Raw genomic sequence first — 25,807 nt, 5'->3', positions numbered from 1 at the left:
TGTTATTTCAAAAGGATCACTCTGTATATTTTATGTTTTTAGATATCTTCAAGAAATACTGATTATTTTTTGTTTCACATTTTCTATACCTAAATGCCATAATTTCGGAGCTATAGCTACATGTACAGTATCTCCACAATAAATGTTGTACATTGAGATGGCTACGATTGATTAAACTCGTTTAATTTGAATAATCTTTAATAATTTATGTGCTAATACAAATCTCGTAACAACGTCTAGTGTCAGTAAGTTTAATGAAACTAGTGCAGTAAAATATTTATCCAAATCATGGCGCAGTAAGCCTACAATAACTGAAGACAAATCTTTAAATTTTTGTATCATGAAAGAAGTAAATCTACATTTAAGAAGTAGAAAAATTACGAATTTTAGAAAATATACAGTAAAGGCGATTACAGCAGATGCTCAAAATGTTGTCCATTTACTTCAGTAAAACAAGCCATGCAATTTTTGAAACTTTGCAATACATGAATATGGGCAGGTTATGTTTTATAAACGATGTTTTTTAAGTGACCCCACAGGAAATAGTCTAAAATATTCAAGTCGGGTGATCGCGGGAGCCATTCGATCAAAGCACGCCTTCCAATCCATCTTCTGGAAAACACATTATTTAGGTATTGCCTCACCACCCACGTATAATGAGGTGGAGCACCATCTTGTTGTAGCCAAATATTGTCGTTTGGGATAGTGTTATTGCCTCAAAATTTCTAATAATGAAGTTTTTTAATGGAATTGAAAACTTGGATTTGGAAATATCCTAGCCAATTCAGGTATAATACTATTTTCCAATAAATCTAAATACGCCGGACCATTTAAGTGACCATCAATGAAAAAGGGACCAATTATTTTGTCGCCTATTATTTCAGCCTATATATTCAGTTTTTCGGGATATTGGGTATTGGATTCACACATCCAACGAGGATTGTTACGTGACCAGTAACTACAATTATCCCGATTTACGTTTCCATTAATATAAAAAGTGGCCTCATCGCAAAACATAACATTATTTATTTGGATCGTTTGGATTGTAACATTTTTCCATCATTAGGTCAATCAAAATCGTCTTCTAACAACTCTTGAACAAAATTACTTTGTATGGATGGAATTTCAAGTTCCCTGGATATTTGTCTAGTACTGAAGTGTAGATCGTCTTCTAACTCGACACAAACACCTAAAGATTTGTTTTCAGTTGATCTGCGCCCTAATTTAGATAATATTTTACTGAACTTAAATACTAATTTACTGATACTAGATCTTGGTATGGGATTTCGGTTAAAATATAAATTATTAAAGATATTACACGTTTCTTGTTGACTTCTACGCCTTCTATCACCATATCCTTATATCATTCAAATATCAATTCTTTCTTTTCCAGATAAACGATCCATTGTGACATTCACCGATTTTCAATAATAATAATTATAAATCATTATAAAAATCGTAAAAGCCGCTCTGTGATAATTGAGGCGTTTCATATATAAAACTCACTCTGTATATTTTGGTGATTGCTGGCAACTTTAGGTTAAGACTGGAAACTTCTCAGACAACCCCCGTAGCAATCATTTGATAAATATCACCAGAAACACTTATTCATTTTACGATAAGACTAAAGGTTATAAAAGGCATTCAAATAAACTGACGCCGAGTTCATTATAATTATTCAAATTATGCTTAAATTTCGCTGATAATAATATATTGGATATTGTAAATTTATTGAGCTACTAAGGCCGCTTATCCTATGCTCCTTCCGATCGACGGCTGTTAGTGTGTAGTCGTGTGATATAAATTGGATACAAATTCCACTTTTGGCGATTTTAAAGAGGAAATACAAAATGACCGCATACGAAGAAAAATCAGAGTAACAAGGCACCGATTACATATTTATGAAGAGGAAGGAAGAAGGATGGTTCTAAATTTGATAATGGAACACTTAAAAGACAACAATACGAAATTTATTGAATATTTTCGTGTCAATCAAGAAAAATTCACATATATCGTAAAACTTGTGCGGGAATACATAACACAACTGGCATCAAAAAGGCATCTTAAGCCTACATCAGAAGAAGTTGGTGCTTATCACTTTTAATTTATAATGCATAATAACATTGGACTGATTCCATTAATAATTCGTTTTTTTCTTCATCGAGTTTCAAGTTTCCGCTACAATAGTTTGAAATGACTAGAGATGCGGTGCAAACAGTTTTAAAGGCGCCTACGGATTCCCGTCAACGTCATCAATACTTTTTTATAGTAAGCATAGTGACGCGGCGTAAGGCGTGACGCTGTACGCGGCTGACGGCGTTTAGAGAAATCATAGCACAAGCTTTTATTTCAAATTTTTCCCAATTATTGAAAAAATGCTCATACTATCCTTGTTTAAAGCCCGCCCCGCATTCAAATTGAATTTTTAAAAAAATCAAAACAAAGATGTTTCAAAAAACAAAAAAAAGTCCCAAACCGAGAAGGACGTTTTTTACTGTCTTTTCGTTCTCTTCCGGCCAATAGTCGCAGCTTTACTCCCTTTCCATCCAGGACAGCAAACACAACCCCACACTACCTTCACAACTCCAGCCCTGCAGAGGAGCAAATCCTATGTCAGGGCTAACTCCAGTAATCGCATTTTCTGTTCCAAACTTCCCTTATCTACCAAAAAATTTTTCCAGCAAATCTCTCTCTTTTCGCGACAAGAGGTATAATCCAAGGATTCATATGAACATAGTCATCGAGTTGCTTTATACACTTATTTTTATACAAGAACATATAAAACGAAATAATTGAATGAAGAAATCAATAATTGATGACTTGAATAACATAACAAGATAGTTATCTATCAACTTATGAGGATACTGACTTCGTTTTTTATCGTCTAGCATCAGAGACCTTGTCGGTTTTATTTCTAACAGTTGACAGATACCTCTACCAGGTACGCAACCACCATTTCATATTTGGTTTTAATAACTTTCGTAAAATCACTAATCTTAAGCAGTTATCTAACCTTCTCAATACCAGTTTTTCCTTTCCAAAAAAGGGTAAATCATGACTTTAAAGTGTCAAATAAAGTAGAAATAACAATATTCTACCCCTCCTGTAAAAACTTTAAATGTAGGGTCATTTTCGAGGGTGGGACATATATGATAGATAAGACAGCTTTCGTTTAGGAACCCTGGTTTGTTTTGAAGTTCCAGGATTTTGTCCCAATTCTTCATAATTATCACTGCCAGAGAAGCCAGGCACATCTGCATCTGTATCCTCCGATCTGGTTCGTTCAAAAATTCTATTAATATTAATAAAAATGACATTTCTTGAGAATTGGGCATAGATATTTTTGAAGTACCAGTGGAACAATAATATCCCAATAATAAAAACCGATGGGACACATATGTCCCATATTAATATTTTTAAAAGGTACAGTGAATGAACTTGAATTAAAAAGGATACAATAACAAAACAATTCAAGTGCACACACTTCTGTTTCTTGGCTGAAATGGCTGCCTGTACAGCGCTAGTCATTGGCACAAGTAAACAATCATATGATACAAAGTTAAATAAATGACTGTTACAAAATCTATTACGTGAATTATTTATATTTTCTCATACATCTTGGTGGCTTTAAAAAACTCCATGATTTTCTTCATTTTTGTCGGGTAGTTAAATATTTCCTTGAGGCTGGTTTTCATATCAAACTGCTGGTATGCAGTAGAGTATTCTCTACAGTCGGTGAGGATGTGCTTAAAAGACACAGGAACGTGACAACTTTGGCAGACAGGACGACTTTTTGAAGATATCAAATAGCCGTAAGTTTTGGGTGGTTGATGGGGAGTCTTCTTATTGTCACAGCTTCTCTCCTATTCAAAAAGTTAAGGGGAAAGGTGAGAAGTAGATGGGTGAATGTTATGTAATGCTGCCAAGATTTTGGAATGAGGTTTTTGAAGTTAGTCTTCAGATCATTGGCAAGCTGAAATGGGATTTCAGGAGGACTCTTTGTGTATGTATATTGAAACTACTAAAATATATATCTTTATTCATAAAAAAAATACAGATAACAATCATTCGCGTACTTCATGTATTAAATCTTGAGTAAATTTGATCAATTTAGCAGGTGTAAAATGTTCAAATATAAAAATATCATTTGATCCCTTTTTCAATAAAGGCGCAGGTAAATATGCACTTTGTTGGGGACCTAGTGTTAAATATCGAGCCAATACAAAATTATTAACAATCACAAACCCTTTAATCCAATCTCTCATATCTATATATGTATCTTTTGGTTCGTCTATATTTAACACACCTTTGTATAATTTAGGTCCAACAGTAAAACTCGGTTTTTGCCAATCGATCAATTTTTTTGTAGACTTTTTATCAAATTGTAGTGGTATGGCTTCATTGAATTGTATTACTTCCTTGTTTATCAGTACATTACCCTGCCATATTCCTTTAAATTGGTTAAATTGTTGTAAGTATCCATAATTAACCCTTCCCCAGTTTTCAACAACGAGATCCAATGTTGCATTTTTGTAATCCCGATCACCTAGTTCAAGTGTTGAGTCTTTCACTCTCCAATAGCCAAATCCATTCAAATCATCTTTGGTGGTAATAATTTTATTTTTTAGTTCTCCGTTTATCAAAACCAAAACAGTGTCACACACACGTCCTTCGATTTTCAAAATTGAATTTTTAGAAATATCAATATTTGTTTTTCTGTAGACTATATAACCGTAACTCTGACCAGAATTATTATTTATATTTAATAACTCCATAGGTACCATTTTTTCAATTTGTACTGCCTGGTTTTGTTTTATAATATCATTTAGAGATATTTCTCCAATAATTTCTATATTGGGATAGGCTATTCTTTTACATATTTCAGGCATCATGGGTTGTTTTATAGGCAATTTATTGTATTTACTAATTATTTCTTTGGTTTTATTATATTTATCCGTGTAATCTCCTGCTTCTGACAATGGGGCGTCATAATCATAACTGGTAACATCTGGTTGGAAACCTAAAAATGAAAAATTTAATGATAAATAAAGCATAAAACGAAACTGATATTTTTCTTTGTTAGTAAGTACAACACGAATAAAAAAATTGCAAAATCAGTCAAAAAACGATGTTATCAACTTTAATAGCTCTAGTTTTTGGGTGAATATACTTAAATATAAGAGTAATATCTTTACTGGATATAGGAGAATTATATATAATAGAATAATCAACTAACTGCTTGCGCCAAAAAAACACGTTACAAATAGTGGCTTTCCAATGTATTAAGTACCTTGTGCACAAAACCCATTAGAATTCTTTCCTTGTCTAAGGTTTCGACGCTCATGAGCTTGTACACAAGAATCAATTGGAACAAACTTTGGTTAGTTTTATGTCAAGTGTCAAATTTGAAAACATGTCACAAATTATTTGTTGCCGTATCCGACATACAAGATACTTTTACCATATATTTAATACTCCTATATGGACAATTGGTTGGGGAAAAAACGCCTCTCCGTTGGGGTGCCGACAATATTCATTTTCTCTCGATCGATACGCTTTATCTATACTGCGCATGCTTGAGAATGCGCAGAGCCGAGTTGGAACCTCGGAGGATAGAGAAATCGTTGTCATTCTGTCTTCCTAAGTCGAAGTCTTAAATTGTTCGATTAAAAGTTTGAATTACTTACCTCCATTGTCAATAGCTGTGAGGGACTTGTCTTCCAAGTTAGCTCCATTCAAAAAACCCCAGTTAGTACCACCATGAAACATATAAAAATTGATAGACGCTCCGAAATTTAGGATATCTTCCAGAACAGAGCCAAAATTTTCAACTGTTCTAGTATGATGCTTCTCTGCCCAGTGATCAAACCACCCAGTCCAATATTCCATCACCATTAAGGGTTTATTGGGTTGGAATTTCTTTAGAAGAGAAAGTTCTTTGGATGGTTCATTTTGGAAGTTAGCAGTAGCTAGTACGTCAGACAATGTGCCGTGAAATCCATTAGAAGGCGTATCCGATGTAAAAAGTAATTCTACTACACCGTTTTGGTGTAAAATATCTTTCAATTTTTCTAAATATTTTCTATCAATTTCATTTACCCCATCATATACATTACCATATTCATTTTCAATTTGAAAAGCTATTATGGCTCCACCTCTAGTAAATTGAAGAGGACATACTATATTCAGAAGTTTTTTGAAATATCTTTCTACGAGCTTAATATATTGTGGTTCGCTTGTTCTCAACTTTATTCCCTCATATCTCAGTAACCACGAAGGTAATCCACCAAAGTCCCATTCGGCACAAATATACGGACCCGGTCGAAGTATAACGAACAGATCTTCTTCTTTAGCTAAGTTAATAAACTCTCCTATATCAAGGAAATCTTGAAAATCACTTCCCCCTTTGCCGAAGTCGTAAACACCATCTTGATATTCATGTAAATTCCACGGTACGTATGTTTCAACAGCGTTTAAGCCGGCGGCCCGGTATTTTCTTAACCTATCTTTCCAATATTCTCTGGGTACTCGAAAATAATGTAAAGCACCACTATAGATGACAATATCTTTGTTGTTTAATGTGAATTGAGGTTTACTATCACTAAGACCGGTTTTTATTCCCCCTTCTGTGAAATATTCATATAACGTTCGTAATTTTAAAGTACCTTTCGACATGGTTGTTATCGTAAACTGACTACAAATAAAAATAAACTCAGTAAACAATGCGCAAGACGCATTCGTGATGTGACGTGTGTAAAATAATAACTATACTCGGCAATATAAGTGCAGGAATTTATATTATCTAGGTTAAATAATACGAGGGATACAAAGAAATATTCGTTTCCAAGAGTATCTAGCAATATGATACAATCTACATTTATAATATCTACTTGTTTCCCAATTGAATAGTATTAAATTGAAAGTGAATATACTGTACATTGTGTCTACTTAAGCTGGAACCATATGGAAAACTTTTTTATTAGTGTTTTTATGAGAAAAAGTTATTCTTGTTAAAAAGTTCTGCATGGTTCAAAAGTTAAAATGCAATCGTCAGATATTAATTATTTAAAGCAGTATACGATAAATTTAAGAGAAATGTTATGAAGTAAGGTTGTTTAAAATTAAAAGTTATATTCAAATATGCAATTACAGCCATTTATTATGAAAATTCAGGTTTTGTGATTATTTACTAATCATTCAATTTATCTCTCTTACCTGTTAAAAATATGGTAACCTTTCTATTCATCACTGTTTATGAATAACCTTGCAATTTACAAACGTAATGAATGCAGAATAATTATTTATTGTAGAAATTGTACAATCCATACAAACAATATTTATTAAACAGAAACAAACATAATTAAATTTTAATTCAATAATTGTTCTACAGCTTCGACATATTCACCTTCTCGTTGTAAACATTTAATTGTTCTTTTGTCCAACTCTTGTATTACTTTCCGTATCATATTTGGAGTAATTTTTTGGCATTCTTCAGATAGAATCCTCTCTCCAAATGGTCTGCATCAACAAATGGTCCTTGCTGATAAACCTGCTTTAAGTAACCCCATAAAAAAGTCAAGGGGAGACAAATCAGCAGACCTAAGAGGCCAAAAAATATCTGAATACCTGTGAATCGTCTTGCCATTAAACATATTTTCAAAGAGTTCTCTAACGTTTAGTGTACTATGGATGGAAGCACCGTTTTGTTGGAACCATATTGTCATACGTTATTGCAACGGAAGGTCGTGCAAAAAATCACTTACTTGATTTTCTAATAATTGTAAGTATTGTGCGGCATTTAAGGAATGTCGAAAAAAAAAGGTCCAATTAATTTTTGTACACACCACACCATACGTTCGTTTTAAAAGAATATTGGTTCCGAGTTTTTATTACAAAGTTTCGATTACTGTTAGACTACTAGCGACAATTTTGTAATGAAACGGTTCCGTTTGAAGAAAATGTTGCCTCATCGGAAAATATTATAGTTCTTGTAAAAATCGGGTTTTGATCCAGCTTTCCTTGGATCAGAGCGCAGAATTCAAAACGAATATCGTAATCCCTTGGTAGTAACGTGTGTACAAATTGGGGTTTGTATACATGATATTTATTACCTTTCAAAAAATTTGCCACTGTATCTTTACTTACTGAAGTAGTTAGGATTGCATTTTTGGGTCTTCTACGACAGAACACATCACTTCTTTCGCAACCCGTTTATTCTTAAATTTATTTTTTATACTTCCACAAGCCTTAAGTTTATTTAAAATTTTTGTTGTTTTGTTGAATGCCTGATGTTTCTATGCGAATGTCTATTATTAAAAATATTTGCGGCCTCTCTATGTGTTTTGTAATTGTTTCCAACAATTAACACATGATTTAGTAAATTTGCCATTATTATTGTTATGTTATAAACAAGATTGCGTTAAATTTTATTCCGCCAGAATAATTAATACAGAATGATTGGTAAATAATCACAAATCACATGAATTTTCATAATAAATGTTTGTAATTACATATTTGAATATAATTTTTAATTCAAAACAACTTTACTTTATAACATTTGAATTGTAAAAAATAAAGATACTTTACTTTTGCACAAGATTAAAATTTTTTGACAAACCTCGGATACTACTTTAAAAAAATAATATCTGATGGTTGAATTTTAACTTTTGGACCATGTAGAACTTCTTATAAAACCACTAATAAAAAGCTTTCCATATGGTTCCAACTTAAGTAAACACACTGTATATCGAATGTTTGAAGACTGTTGGTGACAGAATACAAAAACAAGGGTACCAATTTTACAAAAAAATTATGATAATTGATGTACCCTTTGAAATACCTTAAGAGGAAAAAGAATATTTTACACACACAATCACAATATAGGGCTTCGCAATTTGGAATTACGTAAAATGTCAATATTGTCATTTTTATAAAATATAAAGTAATAAAATTCGAGTAATAAATTCATTGAATTTGATTATTTCAATCAAGAAAACCTTCACACAGTTGTCCATTTACATTTTGAAAATATCCTAAATGCTATCGAAATTTGTTGTGAACATTTATATTTAGTTAGTTGGGACGAAATTGATTCACACGCATTTCTTATTCGTGTTTTGAGATGCTCAACATTTGTCATATAAAGAAATCTAAAGGATGGAGATCCGGAAATCCAGGTAGCGAATCAATACACTACCTACCCATCTGCCTGGAAATTTACTCACGGAGAGCTCTTATTAAATAGGAAAACACATCATCTTATTGACACCAAATAATCCAAATGCGTAAATATTTCTTACGAGAAATAGAAATATCGTACTCCATTGAGAGTTTAGTCGATGAATATTGGTCCTATTATTTAATTTTCTACAAAATTTTCCCAAACAATAATTTTTAGTGACATCCCTCATCCAGCGGGGACTCACGATTTATCTCAAAATTCAACAAAAATGTATATTCATTAGAAACTAAGTTTTACTCTTGGGACTTGGGTAAAGTCAAAGTAGTAACTTGAAATTTGTATTGAAATATGAGGCAAGTTACTCTTACAGTTTTACCATACCAGCGGTTTGCAAGAGGCTGCAGGGCGGAGCGAGCGCGCAATGAATGCGCCGCGAATACCTCGTGGCTGCGACTCGAAGACGTCGCGGTTGAGTTGCAGAAATGCAACGTTTTAGTAACGTGTTATTAGCGTGTTTGTACGAACTGAAGTGAGACGTGCGCGACAGTAGAACATGGCGTCCACGCTGCTATTCGCAGCGATCTGCGTTGCGTGATCGTTGCGCACCCGCTCCGCTTTGAAGACGCTCGCAATTCGCTAGTATGATAAATCTCTTAGACAACATCACAACGTGTTTTCGTTATTCAAAAGATACAAAAAATAGGAATAACAATATGCAGAATTTAAGAATACTAGGAGAAAACAAACTGAGGGAAGCATTCGAAACGAGGGAAATTTTCAAGAATTTTTTTAATTCTGTGGAAATATCGGTGCTCTGGTAGCGAAATATAATAGCTTGATAGAAATGAAAAAAAAAACTCTCAAATTTGATTATCATAATTTTCACGTAAACTTTTTTTAGCTCTACTATTTGTTCACATTCACCCTACATTTTCTTTTCCTAATTATTACCACTATAATGAGGTGATTGCGAATCGTATAAGCCTGTTTTACTTTTTACTAGTTCAATAAGCAATTCATCTGAAAAAAATTAATAATAATTATTCACTCATTCCAGCAGATCAAATTTTCTTGAGCGCTCGTCGAACGATCTTTCGGATTAGGCACAGGTAGTGTGCGCTAGATGCACGTAATGTTTTGTAAATGTGCCTGTGCGCTCTTCACACCCCATCATCTAATAAGAGCAATACTAGATTACATTTTATTGCAAAACAAACCAATTTTATAGAAACAAAAAAACAATTATATAATGAAATTATTCTTTTTATAAGGGACAAAGATTTGATTTATTTATTTTATTAAATATAAAACATGTTTTGATCTATACATTTAAATAGAATAAATGTATTAAATGATCAATCTTATTTTTATTTCTGTCTTCGGTAGGTAGAAGTCGCTGACAGGTACCCTTACTACACCACAGGCTTCACTTGCACGCACCTATAAGTTGACTTATCCGTTTTCCTACCCTTTCTATTTTCATGAAAAATCTCTTATCATGAATTTTAATAGTGGAGTCATCTCGTGTTTCGAATTTACTTTTTCGCGACAATAGTGAAGTAAAATTGTGGATTATTTCCAATCCCTGCATCAAGTAATCATGGAATCATTTTATCAGTCCCCCAAAATCACATCATAAGTAATTGTGAATAATATTAGAAGTATATATTTTGATCAGTAACAGATTTGAAATATTCAAATAATGTGGATACTTCTGATTTGTCATCTGAAAGATAAGATAAAACGCTACTAACTATGAATATCTATGAATTATATTAATTAAATTTCTTGTGTGCTTCTCAGTAACAGTGAATTAAAATGGCGTTAGCGGGAGTTAACGTAACAGATTTACCTACTAATTATGGGTACTATACATCTGGAGGAATTCAGCAAGGGCTTACCGCAGATAAGCCGAACTTTTACCTCAATAACAAAGAAATTTTTGTTTACAGTGGAGCTATGCATTATTTTAGAGTACCAAGAGCGTATTGGAGAGACAGATTGAGAAAAATGAGAGCTGCAGGTCTTAATACCGTAGAGACTTACGTCCCATGGAACCTCCACGAACCGCGAGCTGGTACGTATAATAATATTTTAAATTTCTATTTCCTTGTTCTTTTCGAATAGAAATTTGTTAATAGCACCAATTGGATTCACGTGGAGATCCCTCTTTAGAACCGCACATCTTCAAATTATGTGACAAATTATAATACTAGAGGTACTTTATGTAATTGCAATTAATATTCATAAAGTGGCAATATTTTTTTTGTATTTTGAGGTTGTGTTTTTCCACTTAGGGTCCAATCGGGAAAAAAGTTGCTATAATTTTTTATTTTAGAGTGAGTTGGGGTATCTCACTAAAGGCCTAGGTGGGTTCCAAATGGGAATAAGTGAATATAAGTGTTCATTTTAAGGTTGAGTTCTCCCACTTGGGATCAAAATGGTTCCTAATTAAGAAAAAACTTATCATAATTGACATTTTTTTATTTGAGATTTGTAAATGACGTTGTCTTAGGGCCCGTCCTTGTTGTTACAAAATTTTTGAAATATGTAAATAAGATTCTTCATTATTTGATATATAAGAAATTTTAGATTGACATAATCGTTTCTATGCACTGAAAAATCTATTTTTTCAACTCATTCAATGGTCAAAGTGGCAAATATCCTTATGTTATAAAGTATATTCTAAAAAACAATATTTATGAGCTTTGTCAATTTTTTTCAGTGTAATAGAAATCTATTTACATGTATGCCGATTTCCTGACAAAGGCTTAAAATTATGGAGACGATTCTTTTGAAACCAAATCAACCATCCATTGACTGAAATACGGAGTGTAAACGTGGAGGTACAAGCACCAATAATGCTCAGGAGCTTCAGTTCAAGAGTCGGTTCTGGAAGTCGTGACTGAAAATATCATTTTACCATGAGAAAGCTCGAATGGGTGGCTCTCACAATGGAACAAAAGCTATAACTAAAGGATGGTTTGTTTGGGATTAGATTGCCAAATAATTTTTTTTTGACTCGATATGTTACCATGAATTAAACCTGAATCAAAACGGCGGTTATATATTCGGGCTGGACCTGGTGAAAACCATTCAAAGCATACAAAAACTAGCAATCATCAAAGTTATGGCTTTTAGATTTTGGAAATCACACGATGAGTTGTTCATCAAACAGAGAAAGAGAAAAAAATGCTTTATTGTCAAAAAATTGTTACAATTTGTAGACAAAAGCTTGTAAAAGCTAAAAAACAAACATAAAAATAACTTTCCAGTAAATATGCCCTCAAATTATTACGGAATGCGGAAAAAGATTATATCGATTTGATTTCAATTGGCAAGTGATAGTACTTTTTTTGCATTGTAAAATATTGAGCCATGAATTAGTTCTGAACGTGGAGTAGCTAGGTGAAGTTCCTGCACCGCGCTCCTATGTGCAATATTAGGAAAAGGGAAAAAATAATTAATAGTAACCGTTATCGTCCAATATTGAACAAATTAAAAAAAAAAATATCACAAAGGGATAGCTGCGTTGCAAAGCAAAGAGCCCGGGAGAGCCTTGAATTGAGTATAAAATGTGTTTGCGTACTACACCTGCGACATTGATCGATGTGTTTGTGCAACTTCTCTAAATTAAGCTTAATATTTTGTTTTTAAGGTGAATTCGATTTCGGTAATGGTGAAAATGACATGTCAGACTTTTTACATTTAGAAGAGTTCCTTAAGATCGCCCAAGAGGAAGATTTATTCACAATTATCCGATCCGGACCATTCATTTGTGCTGAATTCGAATTTGGCGGACATCCCAGTTGGTTATTACGGGATAATGATATAGAATTCAGAACCAGCAATCCTACTTATGTAAAACATGTTACCAACTTTTTCAATGTCCTTTTACCGATTCTAGCGGCGTTCCAATTTACCAACGGGGGATCCATTATAATGTTTCAAGTAGAAAATGAGTATTCAATTTCTGGAAAGCACGATTTAGAATATTTGAAGATACTGAGGACCTTGATGCTTAATAACGGTAAGTATAAGAATAACAAAAGACACCGTAAACAGAAAACTTTATTTGTTTAAAATGGAATAGCACCACGTATATTTTTTAACTTGTAAAAAGATTGATCTTCAGACCCTACAATCAATGATAGTTACTAGGTAAAACAATCAAACCACTTAGTAAAGTTTGTTAAAATCATCGTATTTTTGATTGGAAATTGAAAGAAGTGATTTATAACAACTAGTGTGTGCAGATTTTACTTTCTGTTGGCTTTTATTTCATAGCTGGACGCTTTGTCATTGATCAACTTTTTTTTGAGTAATTCATGCGGGTCTTTCTTCTTGAAGGTACAAACTCCAATTTTACGAATTCTTTCAATCAGGTTCGCTTTCAAATGTTTCTCTTCTAAAACGTCCAGCTTATTGAAATCTTTGGAGCAATATGTTCAACATTGTGAGGCCGTAGATCTTGCCTTGCATTGGCAAAAACTGTATACCACTGAGATGGAGCCCAAATAATTGAATTTCTATTTGAATTTACCAGCATATATGTATGCCCAGTAAGTAAAAAGTTAATTTAGATGGTTTCGATGAACTTACATGATGGTTGCTATGAGGTGTATTTGAAACTAATTAACGCATAAAGAGACAGGGTCAGTTTTGTGTATCTTTGATTCATTTTAAATAAAATGATAATATAAGTGATTTTTTTCTTCTACCTGATATAATTTTGTTTTATAGCCTTGCCGACAGTGTCAATGGTCGTCCACAACAACTGGAGACACTTATCCTTTTTTGTCACGTGAAACTCAATATTAAAATTTTCCTGAATAACTCTTCCGCCCACTACGTCAAATCCCTGCTCTAGATTTTCTTGTACAAACCATAATCGTCTTTCTATTTTACTAAAAAATTGAGATCGTTTTTGATGCTATATTTGTGACTATATTCGCTCGAATTATTATAGGTATAGTGGAACTTTTGGTTACGGCAGACAATCCGAACAAAGGTACTTACGGTACGTTACCAGAGCTATTTCTGATGACTGGCAATTTCGATCAACAAGTTAAAACAAATTTGGATCGGCTTAAAGCGATACAACCAGGTCGACCTACCATGACCATGGAATTTTGGGGAGGATGGTTTGACTACTGGGGCGATGAACATAATAAAAATAAAACTTTAGCTGAATTTCAATATAACTACGAAGAAATTCTGAAATATCCTTCTTCAGTTAATATTTATATGTTCCACGGTGGTACTAACTTTGGATTTTTGAATGGTGCAGAAAATTTAAATTTTGATGAATGGGAAACAGGTACGTCGCACTGATGTTTATTTACACATAATTAAAGCTCGGTACTTGACATTTAATTAACGGAGTTCATTATCTGCAATTTTAGATATTTGTGAAAAATAATATCGACAATCATTTCAAATGCAGGACTTCATTATATTAAACACACATACTTACATCTCTGTAGAGTAAATGCAATTACTTGAATGATTGCAATCTTAAACTGATCCAAAATTGGTTTTTTGGGATATTAAATATTATTCTTAAGATACCCTCACAGAAAAAAGTCACACACTGATAAGTGGAAGGACCTGGGATCAAATACATTTTAATCTGATTCGACATCTTCTTAAATCTGGTTTCAAGAACAATTCAAGAGTACGACATTTTAGAACCGAATTAACAGTAATTGTGGCTAATCTAATAAGGTGTAGAGGACGTTTTGTCGTTTATCAATAAAATTGCTTTTTCAGTTAATTTCAAAATAGTTCAGTGAGCAAAGTCTGGAAGTGTGGAAGACCAAGGAATACTCCCAAAACGTGAAATAATCTTTCCGGGAAACTTGAGTCTGAGAAATTGTCATTGAATTGTTCGCTATGAGTGATGTTTCATGTTGGGATCAAATACATTTTAATCTGACTCGAAATCTTCTTAGTTTTGGGTTCAAGAACAATTCAAAAGTAAGACACTTTAGAACCGAATTAACAGTAATGGTGGCTTCGAAAAAATAATGTAATAAGGTGTAGAGGATGTAATATCGTTTATCAATAAAATTGCTTATTCAATTAATTCCAAAATAATTCAGTGAGCAAAGTCTTTGCGCACAGCTAAATCAGTTGACTTAAATTGTTAGACAATGAGCATTTTATACGTATGGAATTCTAGTTCTCTTTTGCTAAATTTGTCTAACTAATACATGATTCATTCTTATCCCACTAGCATGACATCTGTTTGATCGTTCTGGACTTCTGACTAGCGTTTTCCTTACCCTTTCATTATTCTCTGGTATCGTTACATCTCATTTTGGGACAAAAGCTTTTTATTCAGTGTGTTTTCAGTTGATCTGAAGGTTTTCATGAATCTGAGCATTGTGTTACGATTCGGAGTCGGCTGATATTAAATTGTACCTGAAAGTAAACTGTACCTTGAATTTTCCTTCTCCTTAAACCGTCTTCGGGAAACAATCGACGTTGTACACCAATCCATGATGAATGATCCATGGCGCTTCGTGTAAAGAAGATCTACTTCCCCCACGATTATCTCCCACCCCAACACTCTCAGTACAACGAGCTCCAAACCGCTCTCTATATTTGAAAACCATCTTTTTTGTTAAATGTACTAACTTGTGACAAATTGCTCATTATTGCATTTGTTTTTACGTTTTAAATATTCAAAAATAATGTGCGAGCAGTCTATAACCCAGGTGAATGAAAGTTCTTAATCAAAAGTTAGATCGAAATGACAAAATATAACAAAATAGGTGATGTCTTCATTTTTTTTATGATTTTATTTCTTATTTCTATGACTTCAGATTACAACTCGATAACGTCAAGCTACGAATATGTCGCACCACTTGATGAAGCTGGTGATTACACCGATAAATATTGGGCAACGAAAGAATTATTAGAAAAATATAATCCTATCAAGACTGCTCTACCTAGTGTACCTGAAGCGCCCCAAAAAACTGCTTACGCTAGCATAACCATGGAACAAGAGCTATTTTTATATGATATGTTACAAACTATACAACCAGTTTACGCCAAAAACGTAATTGCAATGGAAAAAATAGAGGCGAATAATGGAAATGGACAAAGTTACGGGTACGTTGTATATAGGAAAACAAATCTCAATATTCCAGAAAACGCTTACCTGAAAATTGAAGGTAGAATATGCGATACAGCCATGGTGCTTATAAATGGCATATTAGTATCTCCATGGTTGCAAAAAGCTGCTGATTTAAATGGATTCGGTACATCTCGAATTGTAGATTCCACACTACTTTTAACAAAAGAAGCTATTCAAGGAGCAACATTGGATATAGTGGTGGAAAATTGGGGCAGAGTCAATGTAGGGGTTTATAAGCAATTCAAAGGCATATGGCAAGGCAATGGTGTCAAACTGAACGATGAATACATCTACGATTGGACTATTTATCCCTTGGAATTCAAATCAGCCTGGACTACCAGTTTAACCGGCTGGAGTAACTTCTTGTCCAACTCTATCGGTCCAGCTATGTATAAAGGAAATCTGCATATCAGTGAAAATCCTTTAGATACTTTTGTCTATATGGAGAAATGGATTAAAGGAATCGTTATAGTAAACGGATTTGTTATTGGTAGATATGCTAGAATGGGACCCATACAAACACTATATTTGCCAGCTCCGTTATTGCGACAAGGGAATAATGAGATAGTAGTATTTGAACATTTTCGACCGTCCACTACTGTTGATTTCCAGAACCATCATGTCTACAATAATTACTAAATAAAATGTATTTATCATTATTGAGTTTCTTAATAAATTGGGATACAATCGACAAATTCTTACACATTATTTTATTCGATTTAAAATGTTTTTGAAGCGCCCTAAACGAAGTGGTCTTTAAGAAGGGCGATCTGGAAGCTAAGAAATCTTGTGGTTGACATTTCTTTTGCTTCTAGTTTCACGAAGACTTTCAGATTGCCAAGGACGATATTATGTCTGTAATTCAAAAAATTATTTATTTCCTGCCTCCAAATCTATCTGTTTTCAAGGACAAATTATAAGAAGGTCCTTTTTGTATTTGAAAAATCTGTATCGTTGTTAAGTATAAATGAGATTTTTTCTAATGTAATTAATTATTGAAGGAAAAAACTGTTGTAACTTCTTCACTTTTCTCAATATTTTATACATTCTATTGAGAAATAAGTTTTCAACTATATCTGCGAAAATAATCCTTGATTCAGCAATGTGTTGTTTTGAACACCAATATTGTAAAGTTCTGTGGGGTGATCCTTCGATTTTATATACCATTATATAAAAAATATGCAAAAATGCGAGGTCCGGTGACCACCATGATGTTACTCACGAAAACACCGTTTTAATCGATAGTAATGGTGTGGACAACCGTCACACTGTTCAATTCTTATTTTAAACAACACCACAACGTTACTGGTTAGCTATTACTAAGCTTGTACAGAATTTTTTTCACCAAGAAGCAATGATAAATGGCGCCAAATGAAACTGATTACAATAGATTAGTTCCAACCCATCAAAAAACCGTCTTTGGTACGGTGACGATTCTGCGCAATAGAGAAACGGGTTCCAAACGGTCCCGACTTGCAGGCTGCAACAATCTTTTCAATTTACACAGAATATTAAGCTTATAAAGTTTAATATAGATATATTTCTCGTTTTTTTCCAACCTCCGATCGCTCCTTGCAGACGCTACGCGGGCAGAAAATAGCCGACATGCGCTGCAGGCGACTTCAAAGCTCTGGCACTACACACTCAGCCAATGTTGACATTCAGGCGTCAGTCGGCGTTATGCCACGTAAACATGTCAGCCAAGTGTGTATTGTGAAGTGTCATTCGTTTTTTATAGGCTGAAGGCGATAATGCTGCAGAAATCCATCGGAGAATGGGTCGTGGGTATGGGGAAAACTTCATGAGTGATGGTGTTGTGCATGAATGGTGTAGAAAGTTTGAGGGTGAAGAAAACTATTAATGCTTTGTCTACGGAATTTCCAGAAGTTTTAAGGTCTGTTTTGTATCTCACTTGAATTCATTGGTGTCAACTTCCTTTAAAGAGGGTATTGAAATGCTTGTCGGTTATTATGTCGAAAAGTAACCGTAAATGTACCAACTTTTTGGTAATAAAATTATTATTTTATATGAACTTATCTTTTATTTATAGCCTATCGCCTATATAAAAAAAAACAGCATTGGTAGATAAAAAAGTAATTTCAATTTTCGATAAATAGTTTCTCGTTATTGTCATGTGAATTAAATTCTGTAACTAATAATAAATCTCTTAGATATACTAAGCTTTTATCAACTAAAAATTAAAATAATAAACAGAACAAGAATTATTCCACGTCTGTCCATTAACAAAGGATTAGGAAAACAAGTATGATTCTATTTTCTTTATTTGAATATTTTTACATGTTTTCAATTTTTGTATGTAGGTACTTCAAATATGGGCTCTGTAAGAAAACTTAATGCGTCAGGGGCATTATAGTGTTCAAATACAATGATGTCGTTGTCTCCAGATCTAAGCAGAGGTGCAGCTAAATACGAAGTTTGTTGTGGTCCTACAAAGAAGTGTCTTCCCAGTACAAATCCATTAACTATTGTGATACCCTTAGTCCATTTCCTCATGTCCAAGTATGTATCGCTTGGCTCCCCATCGATGTGAAGATTAAATTTATAAAGTGCTGCATTATTTGACCTCTGTGTAACTGGTTGCCAGTTATATAGAGCTAAACTATAAGACTTTCTAAACTCCAATGGTACAATTTCCCAATTATAAAGTACCTCGTTATTAATCAACACATCTCCAGTTAATCCTTTGAATGATAAAGCTGCAGCAGCGCTTCTACCAAAATTTTCAACAATCAATTCTAGAGTTGCCCCTTCAATTTCAGTTGTAGTGAGAGTTAAAGTAGTATCTGGTACTTTCCAAAAACCAAAACCATTTAAGTCATCGGCACTTGTTGGAGCAGGAGAAACTAATTGTCCGTTAATTAAAACTAATACTGTATCTCTGACATAACCAGAAATTTTCAATTCTGCATTTGCAGGAATATCAATATTTATCTTTCTATATACAATGTATCCAAAACTTTGCCCATTGCCATTATTAATATCCAGTTTTTCCATGGGAACTATATTCTGACTGTCGATTTTATATCCAACTTGATTAATAGCTTCAGAAATAGGTAACTGACCTATTGGCGTTAAAGTGCCATAGGCCACAAGAGGTTTTATATCAGGAAGCTCTGGTAAACTAGTTTGAACTTGATTGTGAGATGCTATAACCTGTTTTATGAGATCGTATTTTGAAGTTGTTGTGCCATGTTCGGTTACAGGAGAGTCATAATCATAACTTGTAGTGTCTGGTTGATAACCCGAATTATCATTATCTTTGTATAAAGTTGCACCACTTGTAAAACCATAACTTGTACTACCTGCAAAAGAAGAAGTGAATAATCACAATGATAGACCACAATTCACAAGTTTCCCTTCGTATCTTTGGAATATTTACTAGTGATAACAAATGACGTAACTGTCTTAGTCTTACAACATTTTAAATGTAGGCCGGACCATAATTTTTTCTACGAACAGCATTGCGTCGAACACTGTGTGCCACAGAAACAGATTTTTGAAATACTTAATTGTGTGACTAACGACAATATATTGCCTACTAAACCAAAAACAATAGAATTATAATAATTTCCAACCAACCCAGAGGTAGACTTAGAGTTCTGATTTTGTTGAAGGTGAATTTGACTATTTACTAATTGAATCCATCATCACTATCATGAACAACAATTTTTGAGGCTTAGGAAGTAATATTGCTCCTTCACATATCGATATTTGACTTGTCAATTGTCAATTCTCTCTGCGATAATAAAATTATTTTTTGCAATTTGGAATTGAATGGCCAATTAAAAACTAAATTATACCTGACATTTTATGCATTTTGAGTTTCGTAACACAACAGTTGTGACCAAAAATATTTGCTAAAAAGCATTAAACGTTTAAAAAGATGAACTTTTTAGTCCAATATTTGTAACTTCTATCGATCACGAAGTCCGGCAGGAGACAACGACATTCTGTGGGAAGACGTGGAAGCAAATCAATCTATGAATTACCAAACACTCTTAACCAACTTAATCCCAAAGAACATTTGTAACAGGTTGGAAAAATAAGTAGAGCAGGTATTTGGGTCTCCCATAATCTATTCGAAGACAATAAAGCCAATCGATCCATCACATGCAACGTATTGCTTTAATACAGAGATTCCCAAAGTGATCGATATTGACATATTGACCCCTTGGGATCGACATCGGTTTCCAAGGGGTCGACATAAACGAAAACTGTTTTTGGGGGGTCGACGACGTCTAAAAATCGGCATGTATTAACTAACCCCAGTCCTTATTTAAAAATGTTTAGATACTATATAACTTGTTCTAGGAGTACCGACTTGTTATGAGAATGACTAATAGTTTAGTAGGAAGTATCATTTTTTCCTTTTAAAAAAACTTAACTATCGATAATCGTGCACACGTTCGAATAAGATGAATAACTTGACTAGTTAAAAAGCGTGAAAAATTCCTGTAAGATAATATAATGTGTTCAAACGTATAAATCTTCCAGGCATGTTTTGACTTGCACTGTTTTAGGCGCATATATATGCAATTTAACCGGAACGAGATTATGATGAAGTTGATGTCCAAAAATGCTTCGGATACTTAACTATAGGACACACTTGCACTTATGTTAAAAGTGCATTTGCGTTTTCAATTTCGTCGGAACTTGAATGATAACATTGTAGGTTTCTCGGGCAAAAAAAGTCGTAAAGAGCTTCTAAAAAAGCGAATCGAAACTACCGCCGCGATTTTTCCAAAAAAAAAAACTCAGCCTCGCTGTCTCCACTCCGCAAATATCTTTCGAACTTCTGCCTTTTTTTCATTTAACTTGCAAAAAAAATGATATGATTACCATCAGCACAGACGAGGAGCTTAAGGAGAAGTTCAACCAAGGCTAGCAGACATTCTGGTTGCAACGCAACATTAAAACAGAGTATCCTACATTGTGGAAAATTGCTGAAAAATACCTTATCGATTAAAACCCAGTCGCTTTTCCATCAACTTACCTCGTCGGAAAAGGCTTCAGTGTGGTTACAAACATTTTGACAAAACAAAGGTACCGTTTGAAAATCAATGAATCAATTTAAGGCTGCAACTCACCAATATTGAACCGAATTTAGCTAGATTGGTAGAAAGTCACCAGAATCATCCATCGCACTGAATTTTTTTATCTTCACTTTGAACTTAAATGTTTTTTCAAAAAATAATTCCTACTTAAGTATTCTTACATAACTTGTATTAATAATTATTATAAAACACTTGATATTTGCAGAGTTTTATTGTATTTATTTTGATAAATTTTGATGACTAAAGAATGTTAAGCTCTCTCACTTAACCAACCGCAAAGTTTCTAAATTGGTAAATATTTTGTTTCAATAGAAAAAAATAGAGATAGAATTTTTTAATTTATTGTAAAGTAAGGAAGGAAAAGGGGTCTCTTGCCTAAAATGGTTTGGGAATCTCTGCTTTAATAGCACCAAACCAAACCTTTTCTATGTACGCTTCTGTTATTGAAGTAGATATATTCGGAACTAAAACTTGGTCGAACTGTTAAAACACATCCTTATTGTGAAAAATTGGATCGAGTGAATTAATTTTTAATGGAAAAGTATTCAGCGTTCGTCAAGAGAAAAGGCGTTATAGTGCGACACCGCAATGTGCAAGTGAAACGGAAAAATTAATGAATTGGGGTGGGAGTTACTGCCCCACTCACTATATAGGCCTTATATTTCCATTTATTCTGATCACTACAACTTTTTCTGGGAAAAAACTCAGATTATGTCGAAAATGATATCTCGAGATATGTCACTCAAGAATCACTTGATTTTTATCAGTTCTCTTTTGAAAAGTTGCATACTAGATATCAAAACATTTTTTTTTTATTTTGAGAAATTTGATTATCAGTTATTAGCGAGGAAGATAGAAAATCCAGTTAGTTAGGTTACATTTTCTTAACTTGTTTTTATACCATATTATAACGCAGTTGGTGAACTAAGAGTGAGATAGTCTAAAAAAGTTAGGTTATACTCCTTTCTTCTGTAATTTTTTCATTTTCCTTACATTATTATATAGTTACCATATAGTGTTCAGTACTGTTCGAATGCCGACACAAGAAAGTTGATAGTGATTAGCAATTTGTTGAAAGTTATAAACATCAATTTCTGTTATGCTTGATTTCTGTGAATATACATAAACCCAGTTTGTTACTCTAAAATACCCTAAACTAAACAATATTTATAAAGTTTTCATCATCATATTTACGTTACTATACTTACCTATAAACATGTACATGTTCACTGATCCAGGGTAATCCAGAATATTTTGTAATTGGGTTTGGTATTCGCTTGGTCTTTTGTGATGATGGTTTTCAGTCCAGTGATCAAACCAACCGGTATATGACTCCATAGCCATGTTAGGCTTATTATGTTGGAAGGTATTAAGTAAATCAAACATCTCTTTGGGGTCCCCATTAAAATTAGCCATTTGTAGCACTCCTGGTATAGCACCATATTGTCCATTTCTCGGAGGATCTGATGTGAAGAATAATTCTGATATGCCGTTATCTGTCATCATATCCTTAAGGGCTTGTAAATAATCGGTATCGTGTACGTGTTTGCTTCCATATTCATTTTCAATTTGAACACCTATTATCGGACCACCTTTTTGGAATTGCAATAGAGCCAGAATGGGCATCAAAACGTTGAAATAATTTCTTACATGCTTCAGAAAATACTCGTCAGTTGATCGTCTAACAGTCTTCACCGTTTTAGTTATCCAACTAGGAAGACCACCAAAATCAAATTCAGAGTTTATGTATGGTCCGGGTCGGACAAGAACGAATAGATCTTCTTCTTTTGCAGTTCTTAAAAATTCTTCTAAGTGAAGAAAATCTTCAAAATCTGTTCCTCCGCTACCAAAATCGAAAACGCCTACAAAAAATGCAATAATCCAAGTCTATAACCAAACAATAGTTATTTGTAAGCTTAGGCCGTGAAATACCTTTTTAACGCACCGAAAGAACAGTTATCGCCGAGGCCGACAGCGGCCGAGGCAAGATAATCTTGAGGTCGTTTAGAAGTTTCGCGGCCAAGGCATACACACTATTTTTCGTACAATCGTTAAAATTATTAAACTAGTTAATTGCAAATACATATATTATTGCTCTAAAATCAACAGCAGTTCAATTTATTTAACAATCTCACCGTGTGCTTTGGAAATGGTATGTTTCAATATATACAAAATATTTTGACAGTTCTTGACAAAACGCTGATACTGATAGCGATAATTCAGTACCTTCTACTCCTCCCGAACTCAAAAGTGTTGTAAATTCGGCACTTTCCGTTTTAATACCCGGAAAATCGAAACGGCAGTACGGAAAATTACGGCTAGTTTAAAGATTGGTGTGGCAAACAGAATGTTAAGACGATGTCGGGAAACATTTTATTGGCTTATTTGATGCAGAAATCAAATATAAAAAGTTCAAATTTATGGAGAATTTATTCCATGCTGAAGTGCATGTTAAACATATAAGACGATATCAAGCAGTTTTAAAAATTTGTACTATTTATGAAAAGAAAGTAGGTTATCGAGCGAAAAAGTTTAAAGTTTTCACGTGTGAGCAAATTGAGACATTCCTGAGAGAAGCTAATGATGTCATTTACATTTTTTTTATTTATTGTACTTATTTTTGTAGGTAGTTTTGATAATGGGAATATCTAGTGCCTTGTGACGAGATTAGTTAGTAAAAATGGTCATTGAAGATATTCAGGAAGAGAATATTATATTAATAGTAACCGTTCCTGATATCAAGACGGATAAAAAGCGTGTTTTCACTGTTACTAATATTGATTTCATAAAAATTAATCGTAAATATGCAGGTCTTAGACCAAAACATATTGTTAATAATCGTCGTATATTCTTGAGATACTTAAACGGAAAGTTGTTGGAGTGCACACCATTGGGAAAATGCCTAGTGTGATTGCCAAGCATCTCAGATAACTAAATCCCGAAATATACACGGGTCACTGTTTTCGGAAAGTTCTGCCACGCTGCTTGCCAATACTGGGGGTGATAGCTCGACCATCTGGAATGATTTCGAAGTACACTAAACATTCATATTTCCACCAGATACACAAGATTTTCCGATCGAATAGATTTTTCTTTATGACGGATTTTTGTAACTGTTCTTTTGTCTAATCACTCATATTTTATATCTACACCTCTACTTCTCTTAAATTTCAATTAATTCGTGTAGTACAATTCGACAACTGTTATAGATGTATGTTGATGTATGGAATATTTAGAAGTTCAAGGGAGTTCGATAATCGGCAAAAGCTGGTACTAGTTTGGTTTTCTACTGCTTCCCTTGTAAACTCAATTTCCTTGCTATTCGATAACCTGAGGATCAAATCACCGCTATTAAAACTATTAAACCACCGCTGTGCCGTCATTTCTTCAACTGTGTCTTCTCGTCATGGTTCAGACAAAACGTACCAAATCATCAATAAACAGAGATAGATTAAAAGAACGTAAAACAATTGTACTCTTCACAGAATTGGAGGCTAGTCTTAACAATGTTTAAATTGAGGCCACATACGAAAAAAGACATATCTTATGATACACTCTAATTTTTATACGGTTGAATAACTGTTAATCTATTAATTTTTGATTTTCTAATTAGCAGAAGGTGAGAATCCATAAATTTATTATTGTTTCATTTTCCAAATGCAATTGAGAAGTATTTTCACCGACTCTCTCTATAAATTCTAATGATTAATTCATATTAGCACTTTTATGAACGTCTCTGGTCGATTCGGCACCTCACAAAAAAGTTTTTTGTTCTATCTTTTACTTTTTTCGTCTAACTTCGCACAAACTTCATTACTAAACATTTTTCTGGTTTCGTCATCTATTTGCTGCATATGAATGGATACTACCCAAACCACCAAAAAAACTGCTTTTAATTTGAGCATGTAATAGAGTAAGAGGTATTGCACTGAGTACACTAGTTATAAGTATCGAAACACGTTACAAAAATAATTGAATAATAATGTAATTTGATATATACCTTCTTGTGGCTCGTGCAAATTCCATGGTATGTAAGTAGCTACAGCGTTCAATCCGGCAGCTCTCATTTTTCGCAATCTATCTCGCCAATGCCCCCTCGGCATCCTAAAGTAATGGAAAGCACCACTATATAACGTGATATTTTTATTATTAAGGGTAAAATACGGCTGTTGATCCGATAGACCTGCTGAAATGCCATTTCCGGTGTAGTATTCGTACAAAGTAGGCAAAGCAGTTGGTGCGACCGCCATATTGATAAAAAGTTTTTAACTGCTGACGATTTGATCGATAGTGTATATTTTATGTTATAAATTATTATCATCGTATTGATTGAAATATTTATTCATATTTCAGATAATGGAATTATTAGTGTTTGATACTTGAACAGGTACATCAAGATAACTCAAT

At 33.5% G+C, this 25,807-nt stretch overlaps 3 protein-coding genes across 3 annotated transcripts; 1 reads left to right on the top strand and 2 right to left on the bottom strand.

Annotated features, from left to right (window-relative positions):
* Window positions 1–4,022: 4,022 nt before the first annotated feature.
* Window positions 4,023–6,715, bottom strand: LOC130448821 (beta-galactosidase-1-like protein 3). The gene is made up of 2 exons (XM_056786361.1): window positions 5,688–6,715; window positions 4,023–5,020 (listed from the first exon to the last, which is right to left on the bottom strand). Exons 1-2 carry the CDS (start codon window positions 6,673–6,675, stop codon window positions 4,065–4,067), a joined length of 1,944 nt encoding a protein of 647 aa, XP_056642339.1. The 5' UTR covers window positions 6,676–6,715; the 3' UTR covers window positions 4,023–4,064.
* Window positions 6,716–10,857: 4,142 nt separating this feature from the next.
* LOC130448820 (beta-galactosidase-1-like protein 2) lies at window positions 10,858–17,020 on the top strand. The gene is made up of 4 exons (XM_056786359.1): window positions 10,858–11,258; window positions 12,840–13,211; window positions 14,151–14,501; window positions 16,012–17,020. The coding sequence occupies exons 1-4, from the start codon at window positions 11,000–11,002 to the stop codon at window positions 16,962–16,964; spliced, it is 1,935 nt and encodes a 644-aa protein (XP_056642337.1). The 5' UTR covers window positions 10,858–10,999; the 3' UTR covers window positions 16,965–17,020.
* Window positions 17,021–18,589: 1,569 nt separating this feature from the next.
* LOC130448819 (beta-galactosidase-1-like protein 2) lies at window positions 18,590–25,731 on the bottom strand. Its single transcript, XM_056786358.1, has 3 exons — window positions 25,401–25,731; window positions 22,609–23,262; window positions 18,590–19,648 (listed from the first exon to the last, which is right to left on the bottom strand). Exons 1-3 carry the CDS (start codon window positions 25,648–25,650, stop codon window positions 18,630–18,632), a joined length of 1,923 nt encoding a protein of 640 aa, XP_056642336.1. The 5' UTR covers window positions 25,651–25,731; the 3' UTR covers window positions 18,590–18,629.
* Between the last annotated feature and the right edge of the window lie 76 nt (window positions 25,732–25,807).

The sequence above is a fragment of the Diorhabda sublineata genome, chromosome 9 (assembly GCF_026230105.1).
Source record: "Diorhabda sublineata isolate icDioSubl1.1 chromosome 9, icDioSubl1.1, whole genome shotgun sequence".
NCBI lineage: Eukaryota > Metazoa > Arthropoda > Insecta > Coleoptera > Chrysomelidae > Diorhabda > Diorhabda sublineata.
Note: the sequence above shows the minus strand (reverse complement) of the source record. Positions and strands in the feature narration are given on the sequence as shown.